Here is a 16,266-nt window from a genome sequence, read left to right on the forward strand (position 1 = left end):
AGACCCAAGTAACTTGCCTCTTAAATTCACTGCACCTGCAGATTTCCAGGAGAAGGTGCATTAAGATAAACATACAGTATGTTTAAATTTCAAGACCTCATTATTTTCCACATAAATTCAAGGGTTGCGCATGAAAAGATCTGGACTACACAGCTGCGTTGGGTAAGCTCTGTTAGAACAGGGAGAAAAACAACAACTGACCTTGACACGCTACTAGTTGTAACATGGCATTGATGATTTGTCAATACCAGACCCAAAAGTTATTAGTTTACAGAATGGGCTTCCCCAAATCAACATAAAGCCAGTAACAGAGAGTGCACTTATGGACCGAGCGGTACCTGCACGCCAGTTTTTAAAGAGTTATGACGACTCCTTCAGCCTACCCAGTGAAAAGTAACACTTTTACCTTCTTTTGACAAACAGAAGGAAAAGGTATGCAAAAGTAATACAGATATAATGCAAACTGTATTGACAGAGAACACGAATACTGCATTAGATTGGTTTGTTTGTAAAAGGAGAAAATGGGTGTTGTCTGAAATGAAAAATCGAGGAATGCCTATTAAAATATCTCTCTATTGTTCTGTGAGTAAAACTTGTTAAAAATCCACACGTGAAAGTCCTTGTCAAAGTCTCTTTTATAAAGGCTGAGCCAACAAATTAAGATTTACAGGAAAAATCTTCCACACATTTTTATACTAATAAATGTTTAGAAAATGCTATGAACAGACTCACATCCTCTTTTCTAAGCCTGTAAAGAGGATGTCAGAAAAAAAATGACAAACCTGATAAGAAACCGCAGAAAAATAAAGTCTAAGGTAAAAGTCAAAACCACTTTTCACACCCATTATTATTTTAAGAGTGCTTTAGATTTGAAGGGTCAGATATTAAACAAACTAAATTACACACATGATTTTCCATGCTCATGGAAAGCATGAAGGCCAAAGATAGTTCTGAGATTATCTGTATGCAATAGATTCAATCATGTAATTTTGTTTTAAAACAATTAGTCAGATTTGTTAAGATAGTTAAAAGTAACTTCATGAGAGCATTCAACAACTTCTTCCAAACAATTTTTCTATATATCCTTTAAGGAAGACAACAGTAATTGCTCTTTTAGCAAAGCATATGTTGGCTGGTCTCCCAGCTGCCTTATTTTACGTCATCCTGTAATTCCACATGTGGAGATTGTGGGGAAATTAATTTGACTTTTACGGACAACAGCTAAAACAAATTTTAAATAAAAAGTACAGATATATTATTTACTTGTAATTGGTATTAAATTTTAATGTCTTTATTGCATAAAGAGATTTTTTTAGAACTTAGATTTTATGTTATTTACAATAAAATATACAATGCAAGGTTAAAATGTCACACGTCCATTACAACAGTGCACAGCGGGTGTTTCTACTGGCTGTCCAGCAAGGTCCCTGCGTTCACATCCAACATGACACAGAGCTAGCTTCCTTCGGACCCTGTCAAATGGTAATGAAGAAAAAAAATTACTTATTAAGTATGAAAATCCATATTTACGTATAAATGACTGAACTGAGCTGCAGTGATTAGTGGTATTTGAAAACATCCACTTGAAACCAGAGTTAAGAAAAATGAAGGCTACTGGCTTTCAGGGTTTTAATACTATTTCTCAAAATAGGTATTTTCTTCTTTCTCTGGAAGTTCTCACCTCCCCCATTCCTAACTGCTAAGTACAATCTTCTTAACGCAGCAATCTGCTCTAGAAATGGCACTGGCATGATATTTTTTCACCTGGATTTCTTTTCCTTCCTCTGCTAGGAATGCTGCTCCTCTCTCAGCTGTCCCTCTTCCTTGTCTCCTGTCTGACAGACTTCCAAGGGACTGGCTGTACATTGTATCAAAGGCAAAACTCATCTATTAGGTATTTTTCAGCTCTTGTTTCAGCCCTTGAACTTGTTCAGTTATGCATGCTGCCATTAAAGACAGCGTATCTGAAGTGATCCAGTATATATCCGCACTGGTATGTGTAGCAGGATGTACTTTCAAGATATCGGATCTCAAGAGTGGAAAGCCGATTGACATCCCCACTAACGAAAATCTTCCCCTTTCTCCCATCGCTGTTTCCCCTGCTGAAGGAGCAGCGCTCAAAGCAAAATTTCCAAGATGCTCAGTTTTCCCTTTAAATGCTGACTGACCTGAAACATTTTTCTGTTCTTGACTGTAACTACAAACACATTTTGGGATCAAGCAACTCAAAAAGGACCAGTCTCTGCTGAACAGAGAGCACACTCACTGGACTGATTCCCCACCCCCCGGCCCAGCATAACTGATAACTAAGTAAGAACCAGTCATTACTTTTATACTTGCCCATTGCAATTGTTTGGAGGAAACAATTATTTTCCCAAATGGCTTCACAGTCAGTTTGCAGTGATTTGGGGGAGTTTTGTTCTTTTTTTGGGGGGAGGTGTTATTTATTTATTTAGAGCTCCAGATGAAAACCACTGCCCTCCACCCATACCCTCTCCACCCTGCACTTCCCTTCCCATAGTGATCCCTCCTCAGCTGCCTGCCTCAGTCCTTCACAGTCCTCGTACACTCACACCCAGGTCCCACTGTCAAACATCACAGAAGCAGTACTTCGTTCTGTATTTCTCTTGGTACATCCAAAACAGGAAAATAGCTGAAGTTCCTGGTTGGAGTATTTTCTCTTCCTTTCCTCTACCAAAATCTGGGCCAGTGAATTCCCTCGCTCTTCTCCCATCAGCTTCAGTCACAGGGGACAGGAGGAGCCCAGGCTTCAACTCTGCTGTTTCACTAGGACCAAAGGTAGCATTAGAGGTCCCTCCTCAGCAGGTAGTTTTCCGAAACACTGCAGAGCAGTCAGGCAGTGTCACAGTTACACAGAACAGAAGGATGGATTAAGAAGTTGTACAAACCATAATCTTGATTTAAATTAAATAATATTTTCTTGATTTGTTTTCAAAGAAAAAAATATTTCACCTCATTAGATACACACTGTTATGGAAGCACAGCATGATTTGGGTTGGAAGGTGCCTCTGGAGGTCATCTGGTCCAAACCTCAAGCAGGGCCACCCAGAGCTGGTTGCCCAGGACCATGCCCAGATGGCTTCTCAGTATCTCCAAGGATGGAGACTCCACAGCCTCCCTGGGCAACCTGTGCCAGTGCCCAGTCACCCTCACAGTGAAAAAGCGTTTCCTGATGTTCAGAGGGAACCTCCCGTGTTTCAGTTTGTGCCCATGGCCTCTGGTCCTGTCACTGGGCACCACTGGAAAGAGCCTGGCTCCATCCTCTTTGCCCCCTCTCTTCAGACATTTGTATATATTGATGAGATCTCCCTGAGCCTTCTCTTCTCCAGGCTGAACAGTCCCAGCTCTCTCAGCCTTTCCTCATAGGGGAGATGCTCCAGTCCCTTCATCATCTCTGTGGCCCTTCACTGGACTCTCCCCAGTAGCTCCATGTCTTTCTGTACTGGAGAGCCCAGACCTGGACAGACTGCTCCAGGTGTGGCCTCACCAGCGCTGAGTAGAGGGGCAGCATCACCTCCCTCGACCTGCTGGCAACCTTCCTCCTAAAGCAGCCCAGGACACCATTCACCTTCTTTGCAGCAAGGGCACATGGCTGGCTCATGGTCAACTTGGTGTCCACCAGGACCCCCAGGTCCTTCTCTGCCAAGCTGCTTTCCAGCTGGGTGGCTCCAGCATATGCTGGTGCCTGGGGTTGTTCCTCCTCAGGAGCAGGACTTTGCACTTCCCTTTGTTGAATTTCAACTTTGTTGAATTTCATGAGGTTCCTGTCAGCCCATTTCTCCAGCCTGTCGAGGACCACCTGGATGGCAGCATGACCCTCTGGTGTATCAGCCACTTCTTCCAGTGCTGTGTCAGCAGCAACCCTGCACTCTGCCCCATCATCCAGATCATTAATGAAGATGTTAAACAGGACTGGACCCAGAATTGAGCCCTGGGATACCTCCCTAGTTACTGCCCTCCAACTAGACTTCATTCCACTGATCACCACCCTCTGGGCCTGACCAGTGATTTAAAGACTATTGAAATGCTTAACACACAAAGCCTTTAGTTTTTTTCAGCATCAACTGAAGAAAGACCAATGTTCCTATATACGTATTATTAACTGCTGAGATACGAAACCAGTTCAGCGGAGTAAAACAGCAGGGCTAAGTCATGTCTTTTTTGCAGCACAGAATTCTCCAGGCTACTTCCTTATTCCCTTGGTTGGCTGGGTCTTCTTTTGTTTGCTTTTAACTGTTTGAACACTGATGTGCGGAGGCCAGCTCCAGAACTAATGCACAGAGTAGGTTAGACGTGATAAGCTGGTCTTATTTCAGTGAAAACAATGGAAGGTGCCCTAGCTTGTTCTGACATGACTTTTTTTCTGTTTATCATGCAAAACATTTAATATTAACTATATAATTTTTAACATTAACTTTATCATTTTTTTCTGTTTATCATGCAAAACAAATCACTGCTGGCACTCCACAGTTCTCAGACACGGGGCTCATGCAACGAACATCTATAGTAAGTGAGGGGGGTTTTTTGTTTGTTTGGGTTTTTTTTATATCTAGTTAACTAGCTGATATCTCCTGCTTACCATGAAGACCGAACTGTAAAATTACTATGTAAAACTCTGTGAAGGTTTTATATACATAAGTACGAATACCAGATGGATCACAAACCTAATGATACACATTTATATAGCTTTTTGTGTTGTGTGAATTCTCTCTCCTTTATCTGGATAGTTGGAGTTAACGTTGCAGTGACCAAACTAGAGGTAAGAAACTCTTCTGCCAAATATTCTCAAGAAAAATGCTGAAGCTCAACCTAAGCTCTGCAGGTAGAATTCACTTCCTAAATCAGGAAATGCATAAAATAGAGTGGAGACAATCAGTCAAAAAGACAGGCACAGAGATCCCGACTGCTGACTGCTCTGTCCAATTCTACGGGAAGGCAGCTCAGACTTGCTGTATGCTAGACAAATAGGCTTAAGTGGATTTGGAAAGAGCTAATTAACAAAAATGTAAATAATCCAGATTTTGATGATTTCAACACATTAGTAAAATACAGGCTTTCCCCAAAATGTAAAATCAGTATTACAAGGGAACAACAGCAAAAATGCACCAACGACCAGACTCACTAGCAGCTTGAAGAATTCTGAGTTCTTGAAGGGAGTTAGCACATACCTTACTCAGCTCTGGAAAGAGTTCTTGAATCCCAATGTCCAGCAGAACATAAGTTAACTAAAAGAAAATAAAGAAAATTAAGAACACTCCAAGGCAACACTACTGCTTTTTATTTTTAACTCTGAATTAGAGCTCACTCCTCTGCTATAACCATACATTCACTTCAGGAAATCCTGTGCCAAAAGGCAAGTTCCTCATGTGGTGCAAGTTACCTGTTTGTTGAGCACTGGTTGCTGCATTCCATCAAACAGAAGCCTGATGCCTTCGTATTTAGCCTCTTCCCCAATGCACTTGCCTATTAAATCTAGACCAGATACCGACAACAAATACCCAAGTCATTAGGAAGCACTGCAAAACAGCTATACAGTACAGTTATAGAACTCCAGTAATTAAAACAAAATTTAATTTAAAGAAAGAGTCAAATTTTATCTGTCTAAAGTGGTAAATGGAAAAACAAACACTCCTTTGGTTCCTCCTTTGTTCCTCCCTTTCCTTCAAGGCTGCACTCCTAAGTAATTATTACACTTTTTATAATATCAATGTATTGTCCTAATGCATTGTTTAATAAACCACAAGCTGAATTTTTTAAATTACTTTCTGAATAACCTAATGTGCTGGTTTTGGCTGGGATAGAGTTAATTTTCTTTATAGTAGCTAGTAAGGGGCTATGTTTTGGATTTGTGCTGAAAACAGTGCTGATAACACACTGATGTTTTAGTTGTTGCTAAGTAATGTTTACACTAGCCAAGGACTTTTCAGCTTCCCATGCTCTGCCAGGTGCAGAAGAAGCTGGGAGAGAACACAGCCAGGATAGTTGATCCAACTGACCGGGCTATTCCATACCATATGATGTCAAGCTCAGTATATAAAGCTGGGGAAGAAGAAGGAAGGAGGGACGTTCGGAGTGATGGCATTTGTCTTCCCAAGTAACTGTTATGTGTGACGGAGCCCTGCTTTCCTGGAGATGGCTGAACACCTGCCTGCCCATGGGAAGTGGTGGATTAATTCCTTGTTTTGCTTTGCTTGCGTGCGCAGCTTTTGCTTTACCTATTAAACTGTCTTTATCTCAACCCATGAGTTTTCTGACTTTTACTCTTCCGATTCTCTCCCCCATCCCACCAGGGGGGGAGTGAGTGAGCAGCTGTGTGGGGCTTAGTTGCTGGCTGGGGTTAAACCATGACACCTAGCAAATGGGCCCCTCTTCCCTAGTTTATACAGTGTAAGGAGAGCTCAGATTTATCTTCTGGCTTCATGGTGTGCCTTTTTTAACCCAGTTTTCATCTGGATAAAATACAAACCATAGGAGCATTCTAAAGATGAAGAAATTATGGCATTAAGTATATTTGTAAATCTCTTTATTTCCATCATGTATTTATTAATCACTGTGCTACAACGTTAGTCAGCAACACTTAAGTGATGAAACTGAACTCCTGGGTTCTTATACTTAATATTCTAGCCAACTCAAATCTTTTGATTTAAGTTGTAAATTGTAAGTTGTAAGTATTATTTGATTTGGAAAGCTAATGTGACTGTAGTTGAGTTATGTATCTGCTTGAACAATTGACCATACTCATATAGAGAGTCATGAAATACAGAACCTGGAATGTATCTCATCATTTCTTCAAAAGTCTGCTTTGCTCGCTTCTGTTTATCCTGGAGAGAGCGAGGTTCGGTATTCTCACAGAACACAGCATCTGCAGCGAAGACATTGGAAAAAAAGTCTTTAGGCAACTGTGCATCACTGACATACAAAACGTGTTTTGGATTATGGCTTCGAAGTTGAGCTTCTTATGATCTTGACTGGAAGGGAATTCTAGCCTTGCCAGATAATCATCTTTTGCTGACATTACCCTGATCAAATCCAGAATACCCCACCTGTGTTGAGGACAATCTTTTGCCAGTTTGTTTCCACTCTTTTCAAATTTTTAAAGCATTATCTTCTAGGTTTCGAGCAATTCTATTTTAGGTTAGTTATGATCTCCTTACTTACAATTTCCCTGATACTTTCAAAACTATAAGCAGTATTTATACTTTGTGCTAAAACACTGCCTGGAACTGTCAAAAATTTCAGATTTACCTATGCATGAAAAAATAAGAATTGTTGTTCATCAGAAATATTAGGCACTCAGTTTTGGTTTTAGGCTCTGAAAGATTTACTCCTTTCCTTTTTTGTCTTTCACAAGCTTTTGTTTTGGCTTGATAAGGACAGAGCTGTCTTGATTCCAGAGCTTTGGCCAGACGCATTGTTTAGATCAGACGGGAGTCAGATACTACTTCTCTACAGTTGTGAGGTAATTTTAAAAATTTTTTTTTACCCTCTCTCCCCTTCCCTTATTTGAAGGTCAAGAACACTCAAGCCCTCTCAAAAGCCCACCACAACAAAGGGAACAAAAAAATTAACAATAAAGGACTGTGATGTATCACACAAGGGAAAATTAATTGAAAGACTGCGTGAAATATTCACGCTCCGATATACTAAACCGCCTTTATTCTGTTTTCCTTGTTCTTTGCACACCTTAGCAAATTACTATTCACAATACGTTTTTCTGTAATCATCATTGACAAACAACGTGGCTGACTCAGCACCTTTCCGCAATGACCTTTTGGGATCTTTTTATAGGCCAACTTCATTTTTAAAACTCCATTAGCTTTAGTCAAGCATTGCAAAGTTTAGTACTTGGAAACTTAAAAGAAGGGATTTCAAATATCAAACTAAAGCAGTATTTTCACATCAAAGATGTAACTTTCACTAACCTCTCAGCAGTGTTATCAGAGAAACCAACCGGTGCTCCTCAAATAGCTGTTCTAACTTACAATGCAAGTAATAGTCAGTGTACAGTTCCAATGTATTTTTGAAGAGAATTCTTCCTCCCATCAAGAGGTGATGCAGCCAGTCAGGAACGTGGAAAACGACCCTACCTGCAAAGTTACAGTAACACGTTTATCATGTTCTCCTAATAATGATGATAAAGGAGTCACATTCCAAAGAAAAAAAGAAGAAAGGATTGCAAACAAGCAAATATTATTTTAGTTTTCTTAGTGCAATGCTGAAAAAAATCACTGTTCTCCAGACTGCTGCTTATCAGATACTTCCTTTAACTATTTTTATTAATTAGTTCCCAGAGTGTACACGCAGCCTAGGCACATCTGAGAAAAGGGAAGGGACCTACTCCCATAAGCTCATACTCTGAGATGCAGAAAGAGATACAACAAAACAATGGAGCAATAATGAATGATAAATTATGATATTTTAGCACAGCAATAAACTCTTTTAAAGAACGACTGTGTTCCTAAGTTGTACCTTGTTAAGCTTGCAAGTGCTGAATTGTATATGATTACTACAATAGAATGTTATTTCTTACCAAAGAACCAAAACTTCATATTTGGCATGAAGTATAAGAATAATTAAGAGAAATCACTTCTTACCAACATACATTAAGTAGTCATAGACTCCTTCTACAGGCATCATTTCCATGAAGTAGTTCTGATTTTGTCGTCTTTCTGTATTCTCAGACCGGTTTGCATTATTCTTGAATAAATCATTGAAAAGCTAAAAATAGAAACATAGGACTGAAAATACTGCATTCAAAGGCAAAAGGATAGCCATCAGTAGTTTTTTGTTTGTTTGTTTGTTTTTTTAATTAGAAGTAGCTTTTTTCCAGAGCTTTCAAAGAACTAATCAGTTTTCCTTTTTTTTTTTTAAACTCTTCACTTTTTTTTTTTTTTTTTTTTTTGGGGGGGGGGGGGTGGGGGGGGTGGAATAAAGAGCATGTCACATATTGCCAAGATACCCGACAACCAAAATACCTGGATTCAGAACAAACCAGCAGGGCAACCAAGACATTAATTTGTGAGCCCTTTTGCGCCTGATACCTTCATGCATCTAGACTTTTATCACAGGCTTTGATTCCTTTGATGCACCCCATTCTGTCAATGAGAGGCATAAAGGATACGGAGTTTGTCAGCCTTAAATCACAGGGGAACTCTATGTATGACATCCAAGTGTTCCTAGAATTTCCTGTTGGCTTCCATTTTGAAATAAATACAATGGTTTCTGGGCAGAATATCCAGCTTTTTACACAGAGAAATCCCTTTTTCCCCACCAGCTTGATTATTTATAGCAAAAACTTCATGAATCTTTGTAAGTTACTGAAGTTTGGGTTTCTTTCCATTTATCCCGTTTCTCATTTTATTCTTTTATCCTTCTATTTTCCCATGTCCCCCCCCCCAGATGGAGATCCCTCCATCTCCTTGCCTTTGGTTCTTCCCCAAAAGATATCATTGTAAATAAATACTAATAATTGTAAATACTAATAATTGTAAATACTAATAATTGTAAATACTAATAATTGTAAAATCCCAAGAGGCTCTTCCCTGCATCCCATAAGGAGCCCCATGCCACCTAGGCAGCGGTCCTTCCCCTCCCCCAAGTCTGTGGGCTCCAGCAGCTGGAAGGGAGGGAGTTCTCTGAATCCTGAAGCTCTCCACATTTGACAATACCTAGCTATCACCATTAACAGTTTATTTTAAATTCTCTTATCCCCAAAACTGTTGATCTAAAGATAAAAAAGAATTTATACAAAATACTCTGTATTATGAAAAGAAAGTTCAAAAGTTTATGCCAAGCTTCTAAAACAACATCCCAGAACTACAGGCAAAGGCAATGTAATTAATAGTGTTGCCTAGGTTGAGGCTACTGACACAAATTTTTCTGTATCACTCCCAAATTAAAAAAAGTTCCAAGGAATGGGAAGCAATTTGCTTATATGTGCTTCACTTTCTGTAGAGCAATTCTCCTTGAAATAAATAAGGAGAACATAAAACATCCAAATCACAACAGGCTCTGAATCATGCAAGTCTCTAAAGAGAATGCTCTGCACTCTAACAAAAAATTACATCAGGAAATCTGGCAAGACTCAGGTTTTGACTTGTACTTCTTTATGCCCTCTCCTTTCGTAAGTACTATCTTCACAAAGCATTATCTTCACAAAGTTCACTCAAATTAAACACCATCAAGTTATTACATAAATCACATGAAAAGAGCAAATACGGTTAATGCACTGGTGAATGCCTGTTACCCATGAAGGTAAACTTAAAAAGAACACATAATTATTCACGCCTACAGTATGAAAGCATCCCTGGTATGTTGTTTAAAAGACCCTGTATAAACTGAAGTCTACATCTTCCTTAATACTGAAACTAGGGCACTGGGAAAAATCTTAGTTGAACTGTTGTAACTTAAACAAGAGCCTCATTTATTTTTTAGATACACCCCACGACCAAACAGAGGCGACACATACTGAGCCAACTCAAAGCAGCCCATTGTGCAATGTAGACAGAGGTTCAGAGGAGTGTGTACAGGCCAAATTAAATCATTAACAGCAGTCCGGTGGGCGATCTATAAAAAAAATCAAATGTGAAGGCCATCTTAGGGCAAAGCTTTTTGACTTCCAAAAGTTATTTCAACTTTCGCCCCAAACCAGAAGCAGTATCTTTTGAATGTTGTACGTACCTCTGGACACGGATAATCTGTCTTGCAGCTTAAATACAAAGGTTCCTTGATCATTGTCAGACTTTGAAAGCTTCGACTCTTGCACATGGCATTTCAGAAAGCAACAGCAGATCAATGCATACCAAAATTACTGAGCCAATGAGCAGTTTTTATAAAGTATGTACTTTGCACTATTCCAGTGCAAGTGTGTATTCTACAGTCATTAGCAACGCATGTCTGACGGATGCAGCAGCCATAACACAAAGTAGCATTACACCTCTACTTGCAAGGTCTTTTGCACTTTGCATGATTTTGGCTCAGAGAAAAGCCAAGTGAAAAACATACAATTGGATATCTAATACAAAAGTTGAGATTACATTCACAATTCAGATAAGCACAGGATTTTGCTTGTAAATGTTTCAGCGCATGTGAATATTTGCGCCATGATATAATGCTCACTGTTGTAATTAGTAAAAAAAGACAAGGAATTTGAACTCCAATTCTATCATTATTCGTATCTTTAAGGTTAAACAGTAACTGTGATTATAACCATGAAATAGTCTTAAAAGGCTTTCAATGAAGAAATTCCATGGATTGGTACTGGTTGATAATGGAAGACAAGCTCTTGAAGCAAGTGAAAGATAAAAGGCCTCTATTAAGAAAAAGACCAAAGTAATCCCTTGTACAGTAGGCTATCTATTGTACCTTGATGGGAAAAGCTAGCAAAATAAGTATTAATGCTTACATAAAGCGCCTAATAGAAAAAAAAATTACTAAACAGTTAGTGAGCGCATATGCAAATACACGCCCGTACATTCCAGCACAGGTGTGAAGTTTATGGAAGCAATACCACGATTATGAGCAATGTCCACAGCCAGAGGCATTAACCTCTCCACCATTTTTCCTGCTCATTTGCAAAGTACAGATGACTATACCAAAATGGTAAGAAGAACATATGTAGTGTCTGAACCACATCAGTTAGTGTATTGAAAAGCAACCATGTCTTCCTCCAAGTAACTGTCCATAAACATACATTACACTGGTGTTCCAAAAGCAGTTTTTATTGCTGTTGGCAGGTCATCACGAGCCAGCACAACAATGCCTTTGTAGGCATATTTTACAAAGTCTGCATCAGCTGAGAAGTCCTGACCTATTCTAGCAAGTCTGACAAAAGTATGTTCGGAAGACGATCGAGCTGCTTACAGACCTTGAGAATAGAAACGTCGCTGGGAAAGCCAGAAATCCTGTTGGTGCCCCTAGGAGGGGGGAGTAGGGTTTTTTATTCACTTGTTTGTTTTAACGAGGGAGGTTGGTAACTTTTGATCTGGTGGATCTGATACAGGATAAAATCCAGTTGCTACTGGCTGTACTAAGGTTGATTACCCATGTTCGTTGTGCATTTTTAACTAGAAGTCTTTCCACCGATATTTACAACATACAAACATACGCACCAGGAATATTCAAAAGGAAGCAGCACACAGAAAAATCTTTCAGAGAAGTAGGCACGTTTCTGAGTGAACTCAAGCTTTCACCTGCCCTGACAGACTTTCAGGCATTTCTTGTTCAGCCTGTTGATGAAGAGGTAGCCTGGGTGTACCCTATTCATGGCAATAGAGTTGGCAGCACAAGCACTGAGGAATGTGGATTGTACTCTCAGCGGATTCCAACATGTTGATACAAGAATAAACAGATCTGTGCCAGACAAGGTATATGAAAACGCTGTGGCAATACAAGCATCAGCTGGAAATAGACTCTAGCATTTACCAAAAAATTCTGTGTTGTAGAACTTTCTTGCTATGAGATAACACGTTCTTCTCACAGATGGGCACTCAGAAAGCGCCAACCTTCTGTCTCTTCGGCTGCCTGCCAGATCTTCTCATTGACTCCATACAAGTAGCTCACACTGTCCTGGTACAGACATTTAGCATTTGTCTCCATCACCAGCTTCTGTTGGGTAAGGGTACTGCACAGTGCTTATATCTTCACGAAGACCTCACGTGGCACAACAGAAGTGAAACTGCAGAACTGAACAACTGAAGTCTATGCCAGATGTATTTGGGGGGGTAGGGAGGGGTGTTACCTCAGTCTACCTTTGGTCTGGCCTTTGGACTGAACACCTCTTGGTGCCTGCATTCCTAGACAGCGTTTTCCAGCTTAGTTCCATCTGAAATAAACTCAGTTAATGAGTTCTAAGACAGCTCCCGAGTACGAGAGAAAATGCGATGAGCAGAGATGATCAGGAGATTTGCTTCCAAAAAGCATCACTGATCTGAACTAAAATGGTCTGGCAGATGAAACCAGTGTGGCTTACAAATCAAATCCAAGGAGTGGCAAGATGTAAATGGTGCAGTGTCCTGGCACCTGGCACAAAGCTTTTCCCAAGCATGGGCTGACTTGAGAAAGAGAAAATTGTCTTCCAAGGAAGGCACAAGGACCACAACAAATCAGCAAGAGGGATGAATTTTACAATGTACATGGGAAGACTCAGCAGAGACCATAACACAGGACAACCTGGGATATCAGATCTCTAATAATTACAGTTATCATGTGAGTAAGTGTGTGTGCTCTGGCTAAACTGATTGATGGGAAATTAGTGAGAAAGCAGCCAGCACATTAATTCCTTATGCATACACGCCTCTGCTGGTCAAAATTGGTAGCATAATTTGAGCACAAACAGATACTGAGTATCTGATCACAGAACTGTCTTGCAGCATCCCCCAAGGCTAAGTGTCTTGAGGGCCCATCATTAAATAATAATCACAGCTCTGCAGAAGATATACTGAAGTCTGAAACTTTCCATCCATTTACAGCAAATGGCTCCCCAAAACAAAACAGATTTCTTTTGGGAAAGAAAAAAGAAAATCTAAAATATATGTAGAACCAATTACTTATTCATAAAACAGCTAACTAGAATGAAGTGGCTTAGAAAAGCAGTGAACTCACTCTCACAACAGAGAGTGAGAAGGAGCGGAGAGCTGGGGCCAGCCTCCTCTTTTTTGCTGTCTGCAAAGAAACTCGTATCTCATGACAAAAGCACCTCCTACAGAGTAATCAGCAGTACTAGCAACAACTTTGACTCGGAGTCTACAAACTTGTGTCTCCAATGGAGTGCATACATGGACAGTTAGTCAACGGTGGTAAGGAGGTTTCCCCCACAATACTATTTCTGAAAATGGTATTAGAAAACAGAAGGCAGTAAAGATCTACATTTTGTTTAAGGAAACTTCAGTATTCCAAAATGAAAGCCAAAACGCAGCCAGCTCTTTGCTTTCCTGGGATCACCACCGTTGAAAAGAATTGGGAAAATCTCATTTCAGAGCCTGAATTTCTGTACACGTGTTCTTTTACAAGAATAACATACTGACATTTCAGAGTTTGTATTTTAACTGAGCGATGCTGTATACATTTTATTAACCTTTTACAATCCAAAATGGTTTTGAACACCACTTTAAAGAATTAATTTTGATCCTTTAATGAAGATTTTCAAGCAAACTACAGAAAGAACTCTGTCTTCATAGGAATGCTTCAGAGTGCAAAGCTTGTTGCTCAAATATTTTAAGTATGTTAAATGTATTAAAATTACTAACTTCAGTAGTTCTTGACAGATCACAGTAAAAAAATTAACTGACTGTTCATACTATGTTGTAGTATGATGTCACCTGTTTTTATAAAGAAACATTTGAAGTATTTATGCATGTACTGTTTCTAACACAAGTCAAAACCTCTACATCTGATTTTTAAAACTGCTGATACATTTATACCCCTCTGAATAGACAGCAACAGCAAAATATCTTAACCTTGGAAACAGTGTCCAAGGTAAAAAAGGACTTGAAATGAAGGCTACTAACTTTGTGTGTGTGCACATGCAAGCTAACACTACAATTATGGCTGCAGTAATACAGACTTCAGGTTTAGAAGATGAAATCTAAACAAATTAATAGATCTAACTGCCATTGTACTTAATCAGTATAAAAGTTTTGTAGCTGCAAATTCTGTAAGTGTCATAACGCTATAAAAATGTCCATAGTGAGGGAAATCAAAAGGTCCACTTTTTTAACAGCTCTCACCAACAAGAACCATAAATACATCCTGGGCTCCTAGCTCTTGCAAGAAGAGAATGGGCACAGGTAGTACTTTTCACCAATACTCTTCCAGCCTCCAATTGTTTTCAACTAAAAAAAAGTTCCAGAGCTGGATGCAGTTTCTCTACAGGTATTCACCCTGAATATATTTCCTTTTTTGTGAACTTGTCCAGTCTCACCTTATAGTTGTTTAAACTTCTGGTATTCACAACATCTTTTGGCAAGGAGTTCCACAAATCTACTAACCATTGCAAGAGCTACCACTTTTTGTTTTGAGCCTGGCTCCTACCACCTTTATTTAATGCCTCAGTTTTTGCACTAAAGGAGAGAGGAAAAAAACCCCAATCTTTATCCCCTGCCCTCTCATGCTATGCATTATTCTTTAGACTATCCCAGCTTACATACTCCAGTTTCAACTCCTCTTCCCAAAGCTAATGAGATAGCAGAAAAGCATATAGTACTGAGTTTTCTTTTAGAACCTCTCACCCAGCGAAGTGTATGCACATTAAATATTTTGTCCCAAATCACATCAACTCTGTAACACTGAGCTTGGGTCTCTGAAATCCTAGTCCAGAAACAATATTCCTCTGTAAATTCCACTAATACATTAACCCTCTAAAGCAATCTAACACAGAAGTATGAAGACCAGTGTCTTTTTAAAGCTCCTGAAGCTAACAGAAGTCTTTCAAGTAAGTTTTACCAGTCTCTAGCCACAAATACAGGAAGATTAAGAAAGGAACTACCTTTTCCTATAGTCAAATAAAAGGTTAAAATTGGAAGTGTTGGGCTTTAGCTGTGGCAATGTTGGAGATACACTGCAGTTAAGTTACACAGTTAACTTATTATGTATACCAGACATCAATGAACTGTATACTAATGTTTTAAAGGCAGATAAACAGGTATCAGCACCTTGACAATTTTGCCCTGTAGCACTTTGACAAACCACACATTTGTCAAACACTCAAGCTCATCTCACTTCAAAAAGTAAGCTGCCTTCCCCCATTTTACACCTTTGCTTTCCCTCTTCTTCTCTCTGTACTTCCCAGGCATTCTACTCTGTATCCTCATCTCCAAATCCAGTAAGAATTTTTAAAAAACCACAAACCAAACCAATCCCCATCCACCCAAAAACCACAACCACCCACAACCAACCCTCAAAAGTAATTCAGACTAAGATATTTACAAGACAGAAGACAGCAGATCTCTCTGCACTACTATTCTCTTGTGTGAAAAGACAACACAAAACAGGTAAGCTGTTATATTTATGGTTTTTTGTGTTTATTCTTTGCATTTTCAGCATATGGTCAATTTTCCCCACCCCTGTAAAGTGGGGAAGGAAGATGCCTTACTGTACCTTCTTGTTGTTTTCAGAAGTGGGACTCAAAATGGTAAGTTCAGGCCTACTTGGTTTAGGCTTGGGAGATTCACAGGAGTTGATAAAATTCATGATGAATGGCTCCAAATGCTGACCTTTCTGAAATAAGATATGAATGACCTGTCACTT

The 16,266-nt window shown here is 39.5% G+C and overlaps 1 protein-coding gene across 3 annotated transcripts in view; it reads right to left on the reverse strand.

The window, feature by feature from the left end:
* Positions 1–615: 615 nt before the first annotated feature.
* SNX14 (sorting nexin 14) overlaps positions 616–16,266 on the reverse strand; it is a 72,360-nt gene continuing 56,709 nt past the window's right edge. For 2 of the 3 annotated variants that reach the window (XM_072855406.1, XM_072855405.1), the window contains 7 exons: positions 16,117–16,236; positions 8,616–8,739; positions 7,944–8,108; positions 6,788–6,883; positions 5,402–5,493; positions 5,190–5,246; positions 616–1,472 (listed from right to left, as the gene is read on the reverse strand). In XM_072855406.1, the coding sequence (XP_072711507.1) occupies positions 1,434–1,472; positions 5,190–5,246; positions 5,402–5,493; positions 6,788–6,883; positions 7,944–8,108; positions 8,616–8,739; positions 16,117–16,236 (693 nt within the window). In that variant the 3' untranslated portion in view covers positions 616–1,433. The remainder of the gene's footprint in view (positions 1,473–5,189; positions 5,247–5,401; positions 5,494–6,787; positions 6,884–7,943; positions 8,109–8,615; positions 8,740–16,116; positions 16,237–16,266) is intronic. The other variant, XM_072855407.1, reaches the window with a different exon arrangement.

This window comes from Ciconia boyciana, chromosome 3 (assembly GCF_034638445.1).
Source record: "Ciconia boyciana chromosome 3, ASM3463844v1, whole genome shotgun sequence".
Lineage (NCBI taxonomy): Eukaryota > Metazoa > Chordata > Aves > Ciconiiformes > Ciconiidae > Ciconia > Ciconia boyciana.